Genomic DNA, 19,496 nt, shown 5'->3' with positions numbered 1-19,496 from the left:
CTCTTAATCCGCTCGGCCACCCAGGTCACAGCTGTCGAGGTCGAAATTATCTCTCATATGAGTAATCTATACAAGGACTCGTAGCGCCCTCTGTCACTTTTTCACTTGGTCACTTTTTCTTTCATATATGTAATTTATTTCGGTTTTAATTTATATACATAGTAGTGTGACTACTTTAAGACAGCACAAGTTGAAATATTTTCAATAGATTATAATTTAACTTGTGTTCATTAGAATTGAGTTACTACGTAAAACTCAGAAGAATAGTAGGTACATGTCACACGACTAGACAAGCGGGCACGTGGCGTCCTCGTCGGTCACTTGTTCATTCGAATGAACGGCTAGCGTGTAGGTAGGTACTTAACGCGCGACGCGAGCGAGTAACCTAGGCCTGTTAGTACGGCAAAACCGGATACCTTAATTTAATACATATCCATATTACAGTAATTTCATTAGCAGCCTGTACATTGTACTCAATCTTTATAATCCGGCACTAAAATAGAGATGCAAGTGATCATTTCAAGTTAATAATCCGGCACTAAAATAGAAAGTGCAAGTGATCATTTCAAGTTCAAGTTTCCCATCTACGCGTAAATGAATACATAAAAAAAATTAAAATATATGGAGAATGACATGAATGAAAAAATGAATAATGAAAATGCTAGTAAGTAATATTCAGTAATCCGAATTTGAAAGCATATCCCACAGCCAAGTGTTAGGACACCCACGGGAGGAAAAGAAATGCTTAGCCCATCACGGGATATATGTATATTTTAAATAACGTGATAAACTAAAAAGTAAGCAAACTTAGGAAATCTAATGTTCATTCAATGCTATCTCCGTTGATCATTGAAAGATTATCTCAACCGAATCATGATCAGTTGCAAAATTTGTACACACCCGACCGCTTGTACTTATGCCAAATAAACATCTCATACATCATCAGTGGCTGTAGTGAAAGTGTGGGTGACAGTTTTACTGTAGTCTTGTTACGAGTTTATATATTAATACTTACCTACAGTTTTTAGGAGAAAACACAATTGGAAATATGGATAAATCACAGAAGAACTACATGCCCTTTTTAAGACAGGTATTTATTCACTTTTCGTGGGTATTTTTCAGACATATCTAGAGTTGCTTGCAGTGTTTCCCCACTGTACACCTAACTCAGTCGTTGTGCAAAATACCTAGACGTAAATTAATTGCGAAGTGTAAACGAAAGGTAAAGTTTAAAGAGGTGTTTTTGCATAATTCAGGTTGGTTGTTTTGTTATCCTATAAAAAAAATTGTGACTTGTTTGATCGCTTAATTATTATTTTGGGAATAAAACTACTGCGAAGAGATTATTGGGAAGTGAAAATTGGCGAAAAGTTTTTCGGCCACCAAATAAACATTTTTTATTTACTATAAATTGGCTTACTCTTGGCCACAGACTAGCCAAAGGCAAAGACATGGCCTACGCTGGAGTGAGCTCGCCCAAAAGATGCCTGTTCACTCATGATGGCCTTGATTTGATTACATAATGGTGTAAATATCACAGACTGTAGATTATTATCTCACTGTGTAACTACAATTGGAGTACCTGTCATCAAAACCCTTATCTTCGTTCGATATCCAAATCCATATCGATCTTTGATTTGTTTTCATTTACGGCAACTTTGTTATGTTGCATCTTGGTTGAATCGACATCAATCTCAAGGCTTACTATACTTTGCTTGTGTATTTTAAATTAACACTGTTACCTTAATTGCTTACTAAGTAAGCCCTTAGCAGAAATGAATGGGGCCTATCGTCATCAAATGGAACCACAATTGAGATCACTACAAGCTTATACTTATGCCGTGATTTCTACTTAAAAATACTAAACACTCAGGCATTTTGTCTTCTTGATAACAAATTTTGAAATTCGATTTTTCTGTAATTTCCAGTGTTTTCTAACGGCGAGTGTGGCCTTCAACATCATGGGGCACGGGTGCGTCGTTGGCTACCCAGCAGTCTTGATCCCCAGCCTCAGGCGGCCTGACTCCTACATTCATCCCACGGCTAGTCAGGAGTCATGGATTGGTAAGTTACATAGCTCAATGTATTCCAACTTGTCCTACATCTCTAATCATTAATAATACTGAACATCACTACTCTATTATTTAGCCTGTTTTCGAAATTGGCGTAGCATATCGGTTAAATCTCCTATTAGCCTCTGACTCAAAGTAGGTCCAGGCATTGAACAATTCCACATTTATGAGTTTTGGGCCGGTATGTTACAGGTTCAGGCTTTAACATACCTTATTAAGTTTGGCTAACCGTCATATTTTTTCCCCTATGGAGTGTTAGTTACCTATGCTTTATCTTTTCAGCCTCCATCATCGGCTTCGCTTTCATGCCGGGAAATTTATTCGTGATGCCTCTCATGGACATAATTGGCAGGAAAAAGTGCCACATCATCTCTGCCATACCAATCTTAATTGGATGGTTCCTGGTTCTCCTAGCTGACAGCGTCCAGGCCTTGATCTTGGCCAGGTTACTACAGGGCATATCTATGGGCATATTAAAGCCTTTAGGCTCAATTATTATAAGTGAAACTTCCGATCCTAAATACCGAGGAGCCTTTTTAACATTCATATCATTATCGTTGACTATTGGGGTACTGTTTACGCATACTATTGGAACTTTGTTGAGCTGGCAGCAGACAGCCTTATTATGCTCCTTCTTGAGCTTCATAAGTTTGAACATGATTATTTTCACTCCTGAAACACCACCCTGGCTGATAGCAAAAGGACAATACGAAAAGAGCAAAGAAGTATTTTATTGGCTGCGTGGCGCGGGACTTGAACAAGAAGATGAACTCCAGCATATGATTACAGCTCAAAAGATGATTCGGAAGTCCAGTGTCGCTGGTCAGAAGCTTTCGTTCTGCACAAGAACTAAAATACTCTTCAGATATGTAGTGGCAACTTTTAAGAAACCTGAATTTTACAAGCCTATGTTAATCATGCTCCACGTGTTTGCTATGTTTCAATTCGCGGGCATTAATGTCTTCAGCTCCTACGCGAAGGATATCATCGAACAAGTAGTGGGCCCTGAAGCCAACTCTGTACTTCTCATGGTCATATTAGATTTCGAAAGACTCATATGTAACATCTTAGCTGTGTTTGTTATGCAGAAATTTAACAGAAGGACCGTCCTGTTCTCCTTAGGATCTATATGCGTAATTTCATATTTATGTAAAGCAGCATATGTGTTAGCGAAACAGAACAACTGGTTACCTTTCGAAAGTCAGTTTATTCCTATATTTTTTATATGCATGTACATGTTTTCTCTTACATTCGGTTTATCGACAATACCATTTGCGATTTCTGGGGAGATATTTCCTCTGGAGTACAGAGGATTGGGTGGTGGTCTCAGTGCATTGCCAGTGTCTCTGAATTTCTTTATAGCTGTGAAGAGTTTCCCAGTTATGACTGGATCCATCGGTCTGCCATTCACGTATTTCGTTTATAGTGGAATAGTATCATACTGTCTGGTGGTCCTTTGGTTTATTTTACCAGAGACAAAGGACAGAACTCTTCAAGAGATAGAGGATGAACTGAGAGGAAACACTATGGTTGAAGACAGGAGAGAGTCGGAACCTCTAAACACTAACATTCTGCTGCGTCGGTACAGCTCTCAAATTATTGTACATTAAGACTGAAGTTAGTATTTTGATGTTTAAAAACACGTATTTTTTCATAATTTTATTGTTAAGACCATGTACTGTAATTGTCTGAAAATAAACAATTTTTATTTTATGTTATGTTAATGGATTGAAAAAAAAATTGTTAAGAACCTAAACTAACAAACATTATTATGAATAAAGAATAGTCTTCTTACGTCTAATGATTTTACGAGTAGATTTTCGACCTAAGGTGAAACAAATGAATGTAAGTCATACTAGTTAAAACAATCTTGATATGACTCGCATGCAATTTTACACTCTGTATCTGTAGGTACAGTCAGCTGCAGAGAAAAGTAGGTACAGTCACCACCACTGACTGTACCACGTCGTCGATATGATCCATATCTGTGCCCTTTCGCCGTACTGTTCCTGTAATATATTCTGTGCTAAGCAAGATCTGTAGTCGAAGCCGGTCTTTAGTCTATAATAGAGCTTAATAATACCGTGTTTAAGAGGTGCTAAACGAGTACTTATGGCACATTTTTTCAGTCAGAGGCGATCATGGCGACGCTAGATGTAGATAGATCATCTAATCCCGTATACTTAGGACGAGCTAGACGAGTACTTACTTAAGCGGCTTATGACACATTTTTATAATCTGTACCTACACTCTTGCGGTACTGTTTCAGTAATAAGTACTATGCTGAGCTTGTTTTGCAATCGAAGCCTCTAACACCGGCTGCTACTATAGTATTTTAGCCACATTTTATTGGGTTGGTAAGAAAGTAATGAGCGAATCATAACCAATATTGTAATTTTTATTTAATTTATTATTTTAATCATTTATCAAAAATATAACGGCCTTCGTTATCTACTACTTGTCTCCATCGTTCTGGTAAAGAATGAATAGCATCGGCGAAGAAGTTCTTAGGTTTAGATTCAAAAAACTCAGCTATGTACTGTCGTAGATGGGCTTGAGCATCGAACTTTTTTTCATTCAAGGCATTGCTTAGCGATCTGAACAATGCGTAATCCGTAGGTGCCAAGTCTCGAGTACGGTGGATGAGGTATCACTTTCCAACCTAGCTCCAATAGCTTTAGCCGAGTCACTTTTGCAATGTGTGGGCGAGCATTGTCGTGTAAGAAAAAACTTTAGCATGCTGTGGACGATTCTGACAGATTTTTTGGTTTAAATTTTCAAGCTGATTACAGTATACTGATGCGGTAACAGTCATTCCACTTGGTAGGAGTTCCCAGTGAATAATACCATGAATATCCCACCAAACGGACAGCATAACTTTTTCGGGTGAGGCTCTGTTTTTGGTGCCTCTATTCCTTTTTCGTTTGGAGCTAGCCACTGACGTTTGCGTGTGTGATTTATATATAAGACCCATTTTTCATATCCAGTGATAAGATGGTCCAACCAGTTGAATGTGCGGCGAAAAGACAGAAGTTGTATGCAGATATCGGCACGGCGGTTTAGTTGATGTCTATGAAGTTCGTGCGGTATCCAAACACTGTATTTGTAGTTTTTTCCCAACTCGTGTAAATGTGTTTCTATGGTGACATGAGAGCAGCCTAACTCGGTAGCAAGAGTACGACTCGTTAGCCTCGGATCTCCTTCAATTAAGGTTTTTAATTTGGCTACATCAATCTTCACCGGTCGACCAGACTTAGGTTGATCTGATAATGAAAAGTTGCCACTACGAAACCGCTGGAACCATCGTTTCGCCGTGGCCTCAGACACAACTTCAGGAGCAACACGCTGACATATATTACGCACTGCTTCGGCGGCTGAATGGCCAGACTGAAATTTATATAGTAAAGCAATGCCTTACATGCACTTTTAATTCGTCCATTTTCTTCCTTATATTAGCTCGGCGACAGCTAGTGAATGGCTGACGAGAAACTGTGCGATTCGCCCTTTATATATACTTTCGACCATAGAAGATTCTAGAACTCTCTCAAAAATTTTATGTGGAATTCAATCGATCGCTCATTACTTTCTTACCAACCCAATAATAATCTATACACTTTTGCCGTACTGTTCCTGCAATATGTTCTGTGCTGAGCTAGTTCTGCAGTCGGAGCCAGTCATTAGTCGATAATAAAGCTTCTAATACCGAGGTGGATCGGAGGTGAATCCCGGCGCTAAACGAGTGATTATGCCTCATTTTTAGGGTTCCGTGCCAAAATCCAAAAAGTGCAAACTGGACTTCAAGGGTAACTTTAAAAAAAATCGTCAATTTTAAATATTGTAGGCAACACTGAGCAAAAAGAAATTTACCTTAACATTAGGTACTTTACTAGTAATCAATTTTAGGCAAGCCGGTGGGAATCGGCTTATATGGACCAGCCGCTGCTGATAGGTATATGATGTGTGTGAAAAATGACAGTTTTTTTTACTATATACCTTACGTTACTTATTAAAAGTGAGAATGATTATACATTTATGAACAGATAATATAACTTCGTATGCTTTCTAGTAACAATAACCAATAACCTAACCACAAAATTAAAATTTTGGAAAGACCCCCGTCATAGTGGAAAGATTATCATGAAACATGGCTATGAACACTCCCGACTAATTCAGCTTTCAAACAAAAAAAAAACTAAATGTAAATCAGTCCATCCGTTCGGGAGCTACGATGCCACAGACAGACAGACAGACACGTCAAACTTATAACACTCCGTCGATTTTGCGTCGTGGGTTAAAAAGTGCAAATGATTACACTCGTGAACAGAATAGTATAACTTAGGATGCCGGATTATGCTTGCTTTCTAGCAGCAGAAATCAAGCAGAGTTGCAAAACTTGCGAAAAGTATGAGTGGCTATCAGTGGCGGCTGGTCAAAATTTCTGCTAGGCAACACCAAAGCAAAAATAAACCTGCCTTAGCATTAGGTACTTTACTAGTAATTAATTTTAGGGCCGGTGGAAATCGGCTTGTATAGACCAGCCGCTGCTGGTGGCTATACTAGTGAACGCTGAGTAGACATGGTTACTAAAATTACACAACTTTCAAAACACTAAAGTACCGTAACATTCATACTCTTTCAGGCTAGGTTACACGACTTTGTACTTAGGTTCACTACCATTAAACAAGTCACGAATTTACCACGAATAAAACACGAATTAACGACCCTAGTGTAATAAAATTAATTGATTATCTGTGTAGTAATTAAGGCTGTTTATTAATTTAATGGACCTGGTTTTATACTTAGGCCGTGCGTTTAGTCGTACCGAGGATTATTTATATAGGATTTGGATCACTAATCTGCAACAATGGAGACTGCGACAGGGAAGTTGTAAGGCGAGGACGAATGGCCAAATCAGCTGTTAAGCGTCTGAAGAAAATATGGAGGAACCGCAATATCAAACGCAGTACAAAAGTACGCCTCATGCGCACACTAGTTTTCTCCATCTTTCTCTATGCAGCGGAAACTTAGACATTAAAAGAGCAAACGGTGGCCAGGATAGATGCGTTCGAAATGTGGTGTTGGCGTAAAATGTTGGGATTTTCTTGGACAGCACGTCGCACTAACGTATCTATTCTACAAGAGCTTAATTTCAAGACTCGCCTCTCTGCTATCTGCCGGGAGAGAGTTATAGGCTTCTTTGGCCATTTGGCCAGACGAGATCCTGACAGCCTTGAGAAGGCGTTGATCGTCGGACCAGTGGAGGGCCATCGTAAAAGAGCCGGATTACCCACGCGCTGGTTCAACACAATAAAGAAGGTCACGCGCGTTGGGCTCCAGGGATCCTTTAGCTTCCTTCCCAAAAGCCTTCGCAAAAGATCGGCCTGAGTGGAGAGCACTGCAACGTACAGCGACTTATGGTGGTCACGACCCTCAGTCATGAGGTTTCGACGAAGAAGAAGAAGATATGGGATTTACAATCTTCATACTAAGAAGTAAAAACCGTACCTCCATTTTAACGCCACCTATTAAATACTATCATAACTACACTGATGATGCCTACATTTTTTTTTTCAAAATGTGTATTGACGTGATATCATGATATTAAAATAAAGAAATATAATAATGTATTTGTTCGTATAAAAAAAACACGCAAAAATATTTGAGGAAAACATGATTTAGCCACTTCTAATGCGAAACAGCGCCATCTAGTTTTAAGCCTAAAAAGCCTATACATTTCAGGGGTACGCTTTTTTGTATGGGCTTTGTCAGTCCCGTATTATATCGTCACTACTTTAAAAAAAACTTGTATCTTCGTCTGTCAATAAAAAGAAAATTGTAGTAAGTATGTATGGAATGCATATAGACTTACTGCGTTTTAACTTTGAGGAGCAGCGTGAGATACGAGATTTTTTCAAAGTAGTGACGATATCGTTCTTGGTCGTACTGTTGAAAGGTAAGCAGTACTTTAAGTAATGATAAACTTAACCGGTCTCAAAATATGCATCATGCATCATGGGGGGTAAGTTGAATCAACAATTCAACACTCGGCCTAGCAAGCCGTCGCGATTTAAAGACTCGAGTTCGCGATATCCTTACGTCCCAAGTAAATTACACCTGCAAGGTATTGCTGTAAGTTTTGAAACAGAGGTATATGCAAGAAAGAGATGCAGATATTTGCCACTCACTCTTACCCATAGTTGCATCTCAAAACTTGCAGCAATACGTTGCTGGTGTAAACTCAGCTTTACACACAATGTTTTTCGTCGCCGTTTTTAAGCCTTGGCTGTTAAACGGTTAAAATATGTACCTATTGTGAATAAACGATTTAAATTAATGACTGTTTAAATATAGCAAAGTCCATTCTAAATTGTCTGCAAAACTTCGGGGTCTCGGACACCAATACCATTTTATGACAGTTGGTGTCGAGACCCTAGGCCATGGGGTCCAAGCGCCCGTGTACTTTTGAAAGAGCTGAGCGCAAAGCCCATAGAAACTACCGGTGACCAGAGAGCTGGTAGCTTTCTCTCGCAACGCATAAGTATTGCTATTCAGCGAGGGAATGCTGCCAGCATCTCTGGCACAATGCCGCGAGGGCTCTGTTTAGATATATTTTAGTTTAGATTCGTTTCTAATTTAATTTTAAGTTGTTTTTTTTTTTAGAGTTAGCTTGTTATTTATTTGTTATTTAAGTTTTATTACCTTAATAAAGTTTAATTGTGTGCTGTAGGTATTTATAATTAATGAAAATAAATAGTAATATCGTAGTTGTTGTTTGTGAAAATTGGTGGGGGCATTATGGGGTTACTTCGGACTACCCCCATCATGTAAAAAATGTCTGTCCTATTGATGTTGCTAAATTTAGAGTCAAGGCACTATAACCGTTATGATACTTATGATAACTATGGTGTACCTATACTAAAATATAAAGCCTAAGGCCTACACCGTTACATAGTCCTTTTCAATTAGGGTCAGTCTTGTAAGCTAACGTTTTCGCGAACTTGCGTTATCTCAAAACCTCCAAGGTACAGTCTAATAAGAAAACAATCACAAAATTGTATCTACAATTGCTTGTATATTTCATTTCCGTTATCTGTATACAAATACATACAATGTGACCCCTATCTGTGGGAACTATAGCGTCGGGCCAAATGTATGGCAAAGCCTGACGCCACGTCTTTTTTCATACAGTTGACCCGACGCTACGCTCGCGAGACGCTAGGTGTGGGGGGACCCTAAATATGAAGAAAAATAAATTAATAGTTTAAAAAAACACTATAAAACACGCTTTTATAAATGCACGTAAAAGCCAAAAATAAATTATGGATCGTTCAAGTTGTCTCTATTTGTGAGCTGAAGTTTAAAAACTATGTGCTTTTAATTATAATATTTGATTGTAAAAGCGTGGGGCGCTGGAACAGGAAAGACTTTTTGTATAACTTGCTGATAAATCAAATTATGCTATGTTACGGGAAGGAGGTTACACAGATTGACGCGCTAACTGCATGGAGTTGCAGCATGACTAGTAGGTTCTACATTAAACAGTCAAATCAATTAAAAGTCAGTGTTCAAAGTAGGTACCAGTTTGTCGAACTCAGACAAAATATGCGCTAGTAGCGAGGAAAGTCGACAGTCACCGACACTTAGAACGCCGCTTTTTTCCGGTAATCAAAGTACAAAAGGGGAAAGTGTCTACAGTGACAGGATGCAGAGTTCTTGTTCGTGGACGAGATATATTTGGTTCTCTTTGGTAACCCTTAGGCGGCATATGTAAACGTTATGTTCTTATGCAACTTCATTCGCCAGGAAGTTTAGATTAGTATTTGTTTACAAGAAAGTCTTTCCTGTTCCAGCGCCCCACGCTTTTACAATCAAATATTATAATTAAAAGCACATAGTTTTTAAACTTCAGCTCACAAATAGAGACAACTTGAACGATCCATAATTTATTTTTGGCTTTTACGTGCATTTATAAAAGCGTGTTTTATAGTGTTTTTTTAAACTATTAATTTATTTTATACTTTTTAGTCATTAATAATGAAATACTTTTAACATTTATACATAAATTTATTTCAAGTAGGCGGATTTTACATGCCATTTGTGGCTTAACGTGTACTTATTGCTAATTGCTACTTAATAATAACTAGCGGCTACCTTCTTATTACGGTATTATCATAAAAATGTTTATACCTAGTAAGTTATCCGTAAAAGATAGACAATATAGACATGTGCCATCGCGGACTTTTTGAAGACATTAGAGAGACATACTTTCGCCATACATTGTTTTGAAGCTCTCAGCTAGTGGGATTTTGTTTGACTCGATTAGAAAATATTGTCACATTTCAACTAATTCAAACAAAATTTAAGTATTTCTTTTTTGCCGAGCCCCCTTTATTTGCTCTTAAGGGTCACAGGAAAACCATTACCCAACTTATTTTAAATACAACGTTGATCTTTCTTTTATGCGGGGGCTTCGCCCCCGAGCCCCCTTTGTTTGCTCTTAAAGGTCACAAGAAAACGCTAACCCAACTTATTTTAAATACTACGTTAATCTTTTATGCGGGGGCTTCGCCCCCGAGCCCCCTTTTCGTTACTCTTAAGGGTAACAAGAAAACCCTAACCCAACTTATTTTAAATACAACGTTTATCTTTCTTTTATGCGGGGGCTTCGCCCCCGAGCCCCCTTTGTTTGCTCTTAAAGATCACAAGAAAACGCTAACCCAACTTATCTTAAATACTACGTTGATCTTTCTTTCATGGGGGCTTCGCCCCCGAGCCCCCCTTTGTTTGCTCTGAAAGGTCACAAGAAAACGCTAACCCAACTTATTTTAAATACTACGTTAATCTTTCTTTTATGCGGGGGCTTAGCCCCCGAGCCCCCTCTTCGTTACTCTTAAGGGTAACAAGAAAACCCTAACCCAACTTATTTTAAATACAACGTTTATCTTTATTTTATGCGGGGGCTTCGCCCCCCGAGCCCCCCTTTGTTTGCTCTTAAAGGTCACAAGAAAACGCTAACCCAACTTATCTTAAATACTACGTTGATCTTTCTTTCATGCGGGGGGCTTCGCCCCCCGAGCCCCCTTTGTTTGCTCTTAAAGGTCACAAGAAAACGCTAACCCAACTTATTCTAAATACTACGTTGATCTTTCTTTCATGCGGGGGGCTTCGTCCCCCGAGCCCCCCTTTTCTTTACTCTTAAGGATCACAAGAAAACCTTAACCCAATACAACGCTGATCTTTCTTTTATGCGGGGGGCTTCGCCCCCCGAGCCCCCCTTTGTGTACTCTGAAAGGTCACAAGAAAACGCTAACCCAACTTATTTTAAATACAACGTTGATGTTTCTTTCATGCGTGGGGCTTCGTCCCCCGAGCCCCCCTTTGTTTGCTCTTAAAGGTCACAAGAAAACGCTAACCCAACTTATTTTAAATACAACGTTGATCTTTCTTTTATGCGGGGGGCTTCGCCCCCCGAGCCCCCCTTTGTTTGCTCTTAAAGGTCACAAGAAAACGCTAACCCAACTTATTTTAAATACTACGTTAATCTTTCTTTTATGCGGGGGGTTTCGCCCCCCGAGCCCCCCTTTTTTGTTACTCTTAAGGGTAACAAGAAAACCCTAACCCAACTTATTTTAAATACAACGTTTATCTTTCTTTTATGCGGGGGCTTCGCCCCCCGAGCCCCCCTTTGTTTGCTCTTCAAGGTCACAAGAAAACGCTAACCCAACTTATCTTAAATACTACGTTGATCTTTCTTTCATGCGGGGGGCTTCGCCCCCCGAGCCCCCCTTTGTTTGCTCTTAAAGGTCACAAGAAAACGCTAACCCAACTTATTCTAAATACTACGTTGATCTTTCTTTCATGCGGGGGGCTTCGCCCCCCGAGCCCCCTTTTCTTTACTCTTAAGGATCACAAGAAAACTTTAACCCAATACAACGTTGATCTTTCTTTTATGCGGGGGGCTTCGCCCCCCGAGCCCCCCTTTGTTTACTCTGAAAGGTTACAAGAAAACGCTAACCCTACTTATTTTAAATACTACGTTAATCTTTCTTTTATGCGGGGGGCTTGGCCCCCCGAGTCCCCCTTTTCGTTACTCTTAAGGGTAACAAGAAAACCCTACCCTATACTTTTTTTAAAGGTCACAAGAAAACGCTAACCCAACTTATCTTAAATCACAGAGAACCTCCTATAGAGTGGCAGTCTTGTATATTTGGTTCGCGATACGAGTCACCAGTGTTTGGGGTGCGAGGAGCGGGCGGGGAATGTGTTAAGCGCGCTGTGATTGGCCGTTTCAAGGACGGCGGGCAGTCGCGCCAGATGAAAAGGGACAGAAGTATGACTGTCCCTCTACTGACGCGTAAGTGGCCAATATAAGTTGACCTATGCCGGCTCTGAATAAATTATAAATATGACTTATTTGTGGAATGTAATGCCGTCTGTTTTTAAATTTGAGCTTCTTGTTACCTTTCCACACCATTTCACACTACAGGTGGACATCTTTAAGGCATCAAAATACCCTTTTCCAATTTTTTTGTGCGAAAAACACGCGCTGCTTTCGGGTCTGTTACTTGGTCGATACTGATCGGGCACGGCGAGCGCCCGCGCTTATATCAGTGCAAATACTAGGAAGGCTGGCAACCGCGAGTCGTCTTGTAATAGATGTCTATAGGGGTTGGTCTGTGTCTTAAATACTACGTTGATCTTTCTTTTATGCCGAGCCCCCCTTTGTTTGCTCTTAAATGTCACAAGAAAACGCTAACCCAACTTATTTTAAATACTACGTTGTCTTTCTTTCATGCTTCCCCCTCGAGCCCCCCCCCCCCCTTTTTCTGTTCTTATCTTCCGGCACCATCATCAGGCCTTGAAACCTAATCGTAGTCATAGTTCATTACAAGACTTTTCTAAGAAGCCCAAAAACAGCTATGATACGATGATCCATCGTACTACATCGTCCTACGTTGATCTTTCTTTCATGCGGGGGCTTCGCCCCCCCAGCCCCCCTTTGTTTGCTCTGAAAGGTCACAAGAAAACGCTAACCCAACTTATTTTAAATACTACGTTAATCTTTCTTTTATGCGGGGGGCTTCGCCCCCGAGCCCCCCTTTTCGTTACTCTTAAGGGTAACAAGAAAACCCTAACCCAACTTATTTTAAATACAACGTTTATCTTTCTTTTATGCGGGGGGCTTCGCCCCCCGAGCCCCCCTTTGTTTGCTCTTAAAGGTCACAAGAAAACGCTAACCCAACTTATCTTAAATACTACGTTGATCTTTCTTTCATGCGGGGGGCTTCGCCCCCCGAGCCCCCCTTTGTTTGCTCTTAAAGGTCACAAGAAAACGCTAACCCAACTTATTTTAAATACTACGTTAATCTTTCTTTTATGCGGGGGGGCTTCGCCCCCCGAGCCCCCTTTTCGATACTCTTAAGGGTCACAAGAAAACCCTAACCCAACTTATTTTAAATACTACGTTGATCTTTCTTTTATGCGGGGGCTTCGCCCCCGAGCCCCCTTTTCGTTACTCTTAAAGGTCACAAGAAAACCCTAAACCAACTTATTTTAAATACAACGTTGATCTTTCTTTCATGCGGGGGGCTTCGCCCCCCGAGCCCCCCTTTGTTTGCTCTTGAAGGTCACAAGAAAACGCTAACCCAACTGATTCTAAATACTACGTTGATCTTTCTTTCATGCGGGGGCTTCGCCCCCGAGCCCCCTTTTCTTTACTCTTAAGGATCACAAGAAAACCTTAACCCAACTTATTTTAAATACAACGTTTATCTTTCTTATATGCGGTGGGCTTCGCCCCCCGAGCCCCCCTTTGTTTGCTCTTAAAGGTCACAAGAAAACGCTAACCCAACTTATCTTAAATACTACGTTGATCTTTCTTTTATGCGGGGGGCTTCGCCCCCCTTTGTTTGCTCTGAAAGGTCACAAGAAAACGCTAACCCAACTTATTTTAAATACTACGTTGATCTTTCTTTCATGCTTCCCCCCTCGAGCCCCCCCCTTTTTCTGTTCTTATCTTCCGGCACCATCATCAGGCCTTGAAACCTAATCGTAGTCATAGTTCATTACAAGACTTTTCTAAGAAGCCCAAAAACAGCTATGATACGATGTTCCATCGTACTACATCGTACTACGTTGATCTTTCTTTCATGCGGGGGGCTTCGCCCCCCGAGCCCCCCTTTGTTTGCTCTTAAAGGTCACAAGAAAACGCTAACCCAACTTATTCTAAATACTACGTTGATCTTTCTTTCATGCGGGGGGCTTCGCCCCCCGAGCCCCCCTTTTCTTTACTCTTAAGGATCACAAGAAAACCTTAACCCAACTTATTTTAAATACAACGTTTATCTTTCTTTTACTCGGGGGGCTTTTATGCGGGGCTTGTCCTTAAAGGTCACAAGAAAACGCTAACCCAACTTATTTTAAATACTACGTTGATCTTTCTTTCATGCTTCCCCCCTCGAGCCCCCCCCCCCTTTTTCTGTTCTTATCTTCCGGCACCATCATCAGGCCTTGAAACCTAATCGTAGTCATAGTTAATTACAAGACTTTTCTAAGAAGCCGAAAAACAGCTATGATACGATGTTCCATCATGTAGTTCCAGTTCATATCTTCCGGCTCCATCATCAGACCTTGAAACCTAATCGTAGTCAAAGTTCATTACAAGACTTTTCTAAGAAGCTCAAAAACAGCTATGATACGATGTTCCATCATGTAGTTCCAGTTCAGATCTTCCGGCTCCATCATCAGACCTTGAAACCTAATCGTAGTCAAAGTTCATTACAAGACTTTTCTAAGAAGCCCAGAAACAGCTATGATACGATGTTCCATCATGTAGTTCCAGCTCATATCTTCCGGCTCCATCATCAGACCTTGAAACCTAATTGTAGTCAAAGTTCATTACAAGACTTTCCTAAGAAGCCCAAAAACAGCTATGATACGATGTTCCATCATGTAGTTCCAGTTCATATCTTCCGGCTCCATCATCAGACCTTGAAACCTAATCGTAGTCAAAGTTCATTACAAGACATTTCTAAGAAACCCAAAAACGGCTATGATACGATGTTCCATCATGTAGTTCCAGTTCATATCTTCCGACTCCATCATCAGATCAGCTCAACAGTACCATATTATTGTATTGTCATCGGAACTACATATAGCTGCCAATTTTCATTACGCTACGACTCCTGGAAGATGGTTAAATTAGCTTCCTTAGATTCCATTACATACATAGTTACATACACGACGACCTAATAAAAGCGTGTTAATAACAATTCTTATGTTAAAAAAAATTAAAAAAAACGGTTGTCGATGTTTTGGGTGTATGTATATAAAGCATGTCCAGAAATATAGGTATAACTACGCGCCATGTTGCGGAATTTCATTAGAACTATTTTCTTCATACTATACTGAACTGTCACCCCATACATCAGAATAACAGCGCCCTCTTGGCAATAGTCATTACTTGGTCAGGCTTTAGATATCGACGAGGTACATTTAAACAAACAAAAAATACCTACAACCATTCATTTAATATTATAACATTACACATTATAATGGTGATCTAACACTGGCAGTTCTATGCAAATGGGAAAACGTTATAGTAGGTACTTATTAGTTACACGTTTATAGTCATTAGATACCTAATTCGTTTCCATAGTTTTATTTACATTTTGAAACAATCAGAGCCAAACCGAACTCACAATAGAGGCTGGATGGATATTGATTTCAGTTAAACTATTAACCGAAGACAATATTATAAGATCAGTTAGGTTACCCCAATTAGGTTGAAATTACAATAGATTTTTACCAATTGATAATAAATAATAATTTATATGAATAAAGTAATAATTAATCCAATTACGTCAACATGACCAATTTAGGCACTGTTTAAATTTTAACAGCTAATTAAATAGACAAATCATGTGAAGACAAGTGTTTTGTGCATTTTGTTTCAACGATTCATTTTTATTACATACTAAAGGACTGTTTTCTCGGTCGGTCGCACTACAGAAACATACTTATTGTTTAGTAAAGAAGATTCAAAATCGTACATAATATATCTGACTTATGTATATTAATTAAGTTGGGACAATAACTTATATTGTAGGTATATGGTATTATTTCGCGTAACACACAAGAGCCCGGATAGCTCAGTCGGTAGAGCATTGGACTTTTAATCCAAGGGTCCAGGGTTCAAGTCCCTGTCCGGGCGATCATTTTTGACAGTCAAAGTATGATGTGTGTCAAAAATGTGTCATAGCTGCATAGTTACAGTGTGAAAACACTAATAAGTACAGACAGCAGAGATTTCTTTATTTGACGTTCATATGCGCATTGTAATATGCCTACTTGAAAAATAAATATTTCATTTTCATTTTCATTTTCATTTTTTTTTTAATAAAGAGACTTTTGATACTTAAGCATTATACGTTTTTTTTTGTTTTTAACCTGCCAAAAATCGTTTCGGGCAAAACTAGTAATAAAGTAGTTTTTCATTTGATAAATCTCTTAAGACAATACAGGAGGGGTCAATTGTTCAAACAAACGCTCTCGACTATTTATTCCTCCCGACTATTTATTCCTCACGAAACCTCACGAAACGAAGCGCTAGTAGATATCTATCTCTATCGCGCTTGCGTATTGGCGCGACAGAGCCAGCGGCGTATCGCTTTCGTTTGGCGTCGGAGAAATGCCATTCGGCTACGGGGCCTGGTCCCGTAGCCGAATGGCATTTCTGAAAACGAAAGGTATAGTCTGGCTCTGTCGCGCCAATACGCAAGAGCGATCTAGCGTTTCGTTTCGTGAGCGATTCGTGAACACCCTGGTTTTTGAAGATAGCACTTATTTTTTTCAACACAGATTATTATTATTTTTATCTGTGTCGGACCGTTTTGACGAAAAACGGACTTATTGAGAATGGCGTAAAAAAAGGTGTGGTACCTATTCAAAATTGGTAATAATTAGCCAAAAAAACTAAACGGCATTTTCGCTCCTGTAGGTAACATAAAGTAGGTACCTATAGGTGATGATGATATTTTTTTTACATAAGTACATTACATACAGAATAGAAATAGGCTACTTTCCTCCTAGTCAAATCAGCTTCTTTTTAAGAACTGTCAAAGCGATTTTGAATGACTTGCTAATATGGAATTAGGTAATATGAAATCGAATTGAGTGACGTCACGGTCAACTGAATTACTTTATATATTTCTATCTGATTTATGAAATATAAATTGGAGTTATAAATAACTTCTGTCCCTGTTTTTCTTATAATTATCTGATGTTTTTCGTGCATGGTATACCTCTAAAATGTTTTATTTTAAGTACCTACAGTCAAGTTGCCTATTAAAGACTAGTTTAGTCTGTATGAATACTGGATACATAAAGTACAATGTAGTTGTTTCCTTTCCTGGTTGATATCAGTTGGATTTCCTGGGGGCCGATTTTTGAATCTCGGCCATTCGATTTCGTGAAATTCGTTCAATAATATCTCCACTAATAGCGATTGAAATTCTACTAAGTAACGGAATCGAAAACGAGTGGTCATTACCACTAGTATTAAAATTACTAGCCGTCCTTTTTCAAAAATAGCATTACGTCGTTTTCCACAGACTTTCGAACGGCAAAATCGTGCGTTCGAAATTCGAAAATCGTCTTTTTACTATAATAATATTGTATCGTGCACACCTTTTGTGACGCACATACGATCCGAATATAAAGACATTTTCATAATTAGGTATTTTTACCACATTGTAGAGAAGCCCGGATAGCTCAGTCGGTAGAGCATTGGACTTTTAATCCAAGGGTCCAGGGTTCAAGTCCCTGTCCGGGCGATCATTTTTGATGGATGTCAAATGACACGTTTTTCAAAAATGTCTCAATGTTGCAAAGTCATAGTGCGAAGGTCCTCTAATCTAGACAGCGGAGATTGCGATTACCTAAATGAATTAATTTTATAGGTGCGTTTTTTGCGTCAATGAATTTTACAGGAATATTTAAGTAATCATTCGCAACAGTTCAGCAACATCTAAAATTTAGATAAATACATCTATTTATTAAAATGGGGTCCCTGGGGTCCCAGCGAATAAGATTTTCACAGAAATCGCGAAGCGTCTGGTTGAGGCAACTGGTGACCGAAGAGCTGGCGACTTCCTTACACAACGTATCAGCATTGCTATACAGCAGGGAAATGTCGCCAGTATCCTTGGTACAATGCCTCTTCTTATATAATTATAAGATTATTTATTTTTAATTGAATTATTACGACTGTGTAAAGAAACTTCATGCGTTGCTCTGTGAAATAAAGGTTTATTTTTAACGCTACAAGTATTATTTGTATAACATGGTAAACTACTATAAAATAACGATAGGTACTGACCTGTGAAATAAAGAAACGACATTTAAAGTCCTTAATATCCACAGTCACTCATCTAATTAAATATTTTACTATATCGTCTTGCACATTTCAAATATTTTTACATTTTATCACATTGACGCATGTCATGTCACAAGTGTCATGTCATGAGTCTAGGTCTATGCCAATTCTAAAAAGGTAAAGAACACAGGTTACCTTTTTACATAATTATATAAATATGTATGTATGTATAAGCTTTATTGTACATAAAGGAAACAAAAGAGACACAGTTCAGAGTCAGTAATATACAATGTAGGCGGACTTATCCCTTAATGGGATCTCTTCCAGTCAACCTTTGAGGAAATGAGTAGAAGCGAATTAACGATGAGTGACCAATTTAAAAATGTACAACCACTAAAAGAATTAAATGCAAATTTTGTATACACATGGTAACAAATATATACATAATTATACAATTACATTAGTACACCAATATATACAATAATATGTTCATGTAAATAAAAAAAGATAGAGCATTACGTCCCGTTTATTAAAATTGCTCATTCTAATCAATACGTAAATATAAAGCTACTAGGTATATTGTATTGTCGTTGTAAAATCATTAAAAATGTTTTTTGACTTGAAAAGTTAAATTATTAAAAAAAAATATCTTCTCTTTTATTGGCGGTGTGCACACCTGTACACCTTCTGTGACGCACATATAAAAACGTCTTTATAGTATTGTTGAATTTTACTACATTGTACAACAGCCCGGTTAGCTCAGTCGGTAGAGCATTGGACTTTTAATCCAAGGGTCCAGGGTTCAAGTCCCTGTCCGGGCGTCTATTTTGGTTTATCAATATATAAATATGATAATTTGGTACGATAACCTATCTAACGAACAAAGGGAAACTTATATAATATTATAATTATAACATTTATATTAATCGGGTCACACTATCAATAAATATTGTCATTATGACTTAACTTTTGATACAGTGTAGTGATTGATAAATAAAAAGTTTGTCGATGAAATAAGGATATATGCCATTTATTTCAAAAGTTTAATC

General features: G+C 38.8%; 1 protein-coding gene and 3 non-coding genes across 4 annotated transcripts; all 4 read left to right on the top strand.

The window, feature by feature from the left end:
* The first annotated feature begins 899 nt into the window (after positions 1 to 899).
* Positions 900 to 3,849, top strand: LOC125237479 (sugar transporter ERD6-like 14). Its single transcript, XM_048144586.1, has 3 exons — positions 900 to 1,090; positions 1,929 to 2,064; positions 2,355 to 3,849. Exons 1-3 carry the CDS (start codon positions 1,049 to 1,051, stop codon positions 3,680 to 3,682), a joined length of 1,506 nt encoding a protein of 501 aa, XP_048000543.1. The 5' UTR covers positions 900 to 1,048; the 3' UTR covers positions 3,683 to 3,849.
* A 12,362-nt stretch (positions 3,850 to 16,211) lies between these two features.
* Trnak-uuu lies at positions 16,212 to 16,284 on the top strand. Its single transcript has one exon. It is a non-coding gene; the product is annotated as a tRNA-Lys (tRNA).
* Positions 16,285 to 17,832: 1,548 nt separating this feature from the next.
* On the top strand, positions 17,833 to 17,905 carry Trnak-uuu. Its single transcript has one exon. It is a non-coding gene; the product is annotated as a tRNA-Lys (tRNA).
* A 1,290-nt stretch (positions 17,906 to 19,195) lies between these two features.
* Trnak-uuu lies at positions 19,196 to 19,268 on the top strand. Its single transcript has one exon. It is a non-coding gene; the product is annotated as a tRNA-Lys (tRNA).
* Positions 19,269 to 19,496: the final 228 nt, after the last annotated feature.

This window comes from Leguminivora glycinivorella, chromosome 21 (assembly GCF_023078275.1).
Source record: "Leguminivora glycinivorella isolate SPB_JAAS2020 chromosome 21, LegGlyc_1.1, whole genome shotgun sequence".
Lineage (NCBI taxonomy): Eukaryota > Metazoa > Arthropoda > Insecta > Lepidoptera > Tortricidae > Leguminivora > Leguminivora glycinivorella.
The sequence above is the reverse complement of the archived record's forward strand: the minus strand, read 5'-3'. Positions and strand labels throughout refer to the sequence as shown.

Coding starts and splice junctions, on each gene's coding strand:
- LOC125237479 (XM_048144586.1), top strand. CDS start 1,049: ATGGATAAATCACAGAAGAACTACATGCCCTTTTTAAGACAG. Junction 1,091..1,928: donor ACATGCCCTTTTTAAGACAG/GTATTTATTCAC, acceptor TGTAATTTCCAG/TGTTTTCTAACGGCGAGTGT. Junction 2,065..2,354: donor TAGTCAGGAGTCATGGATTG/GTAAGTTACATA, acceptor TTATCTTTTCAG/CCTCCATCATCGGCTTCGCT.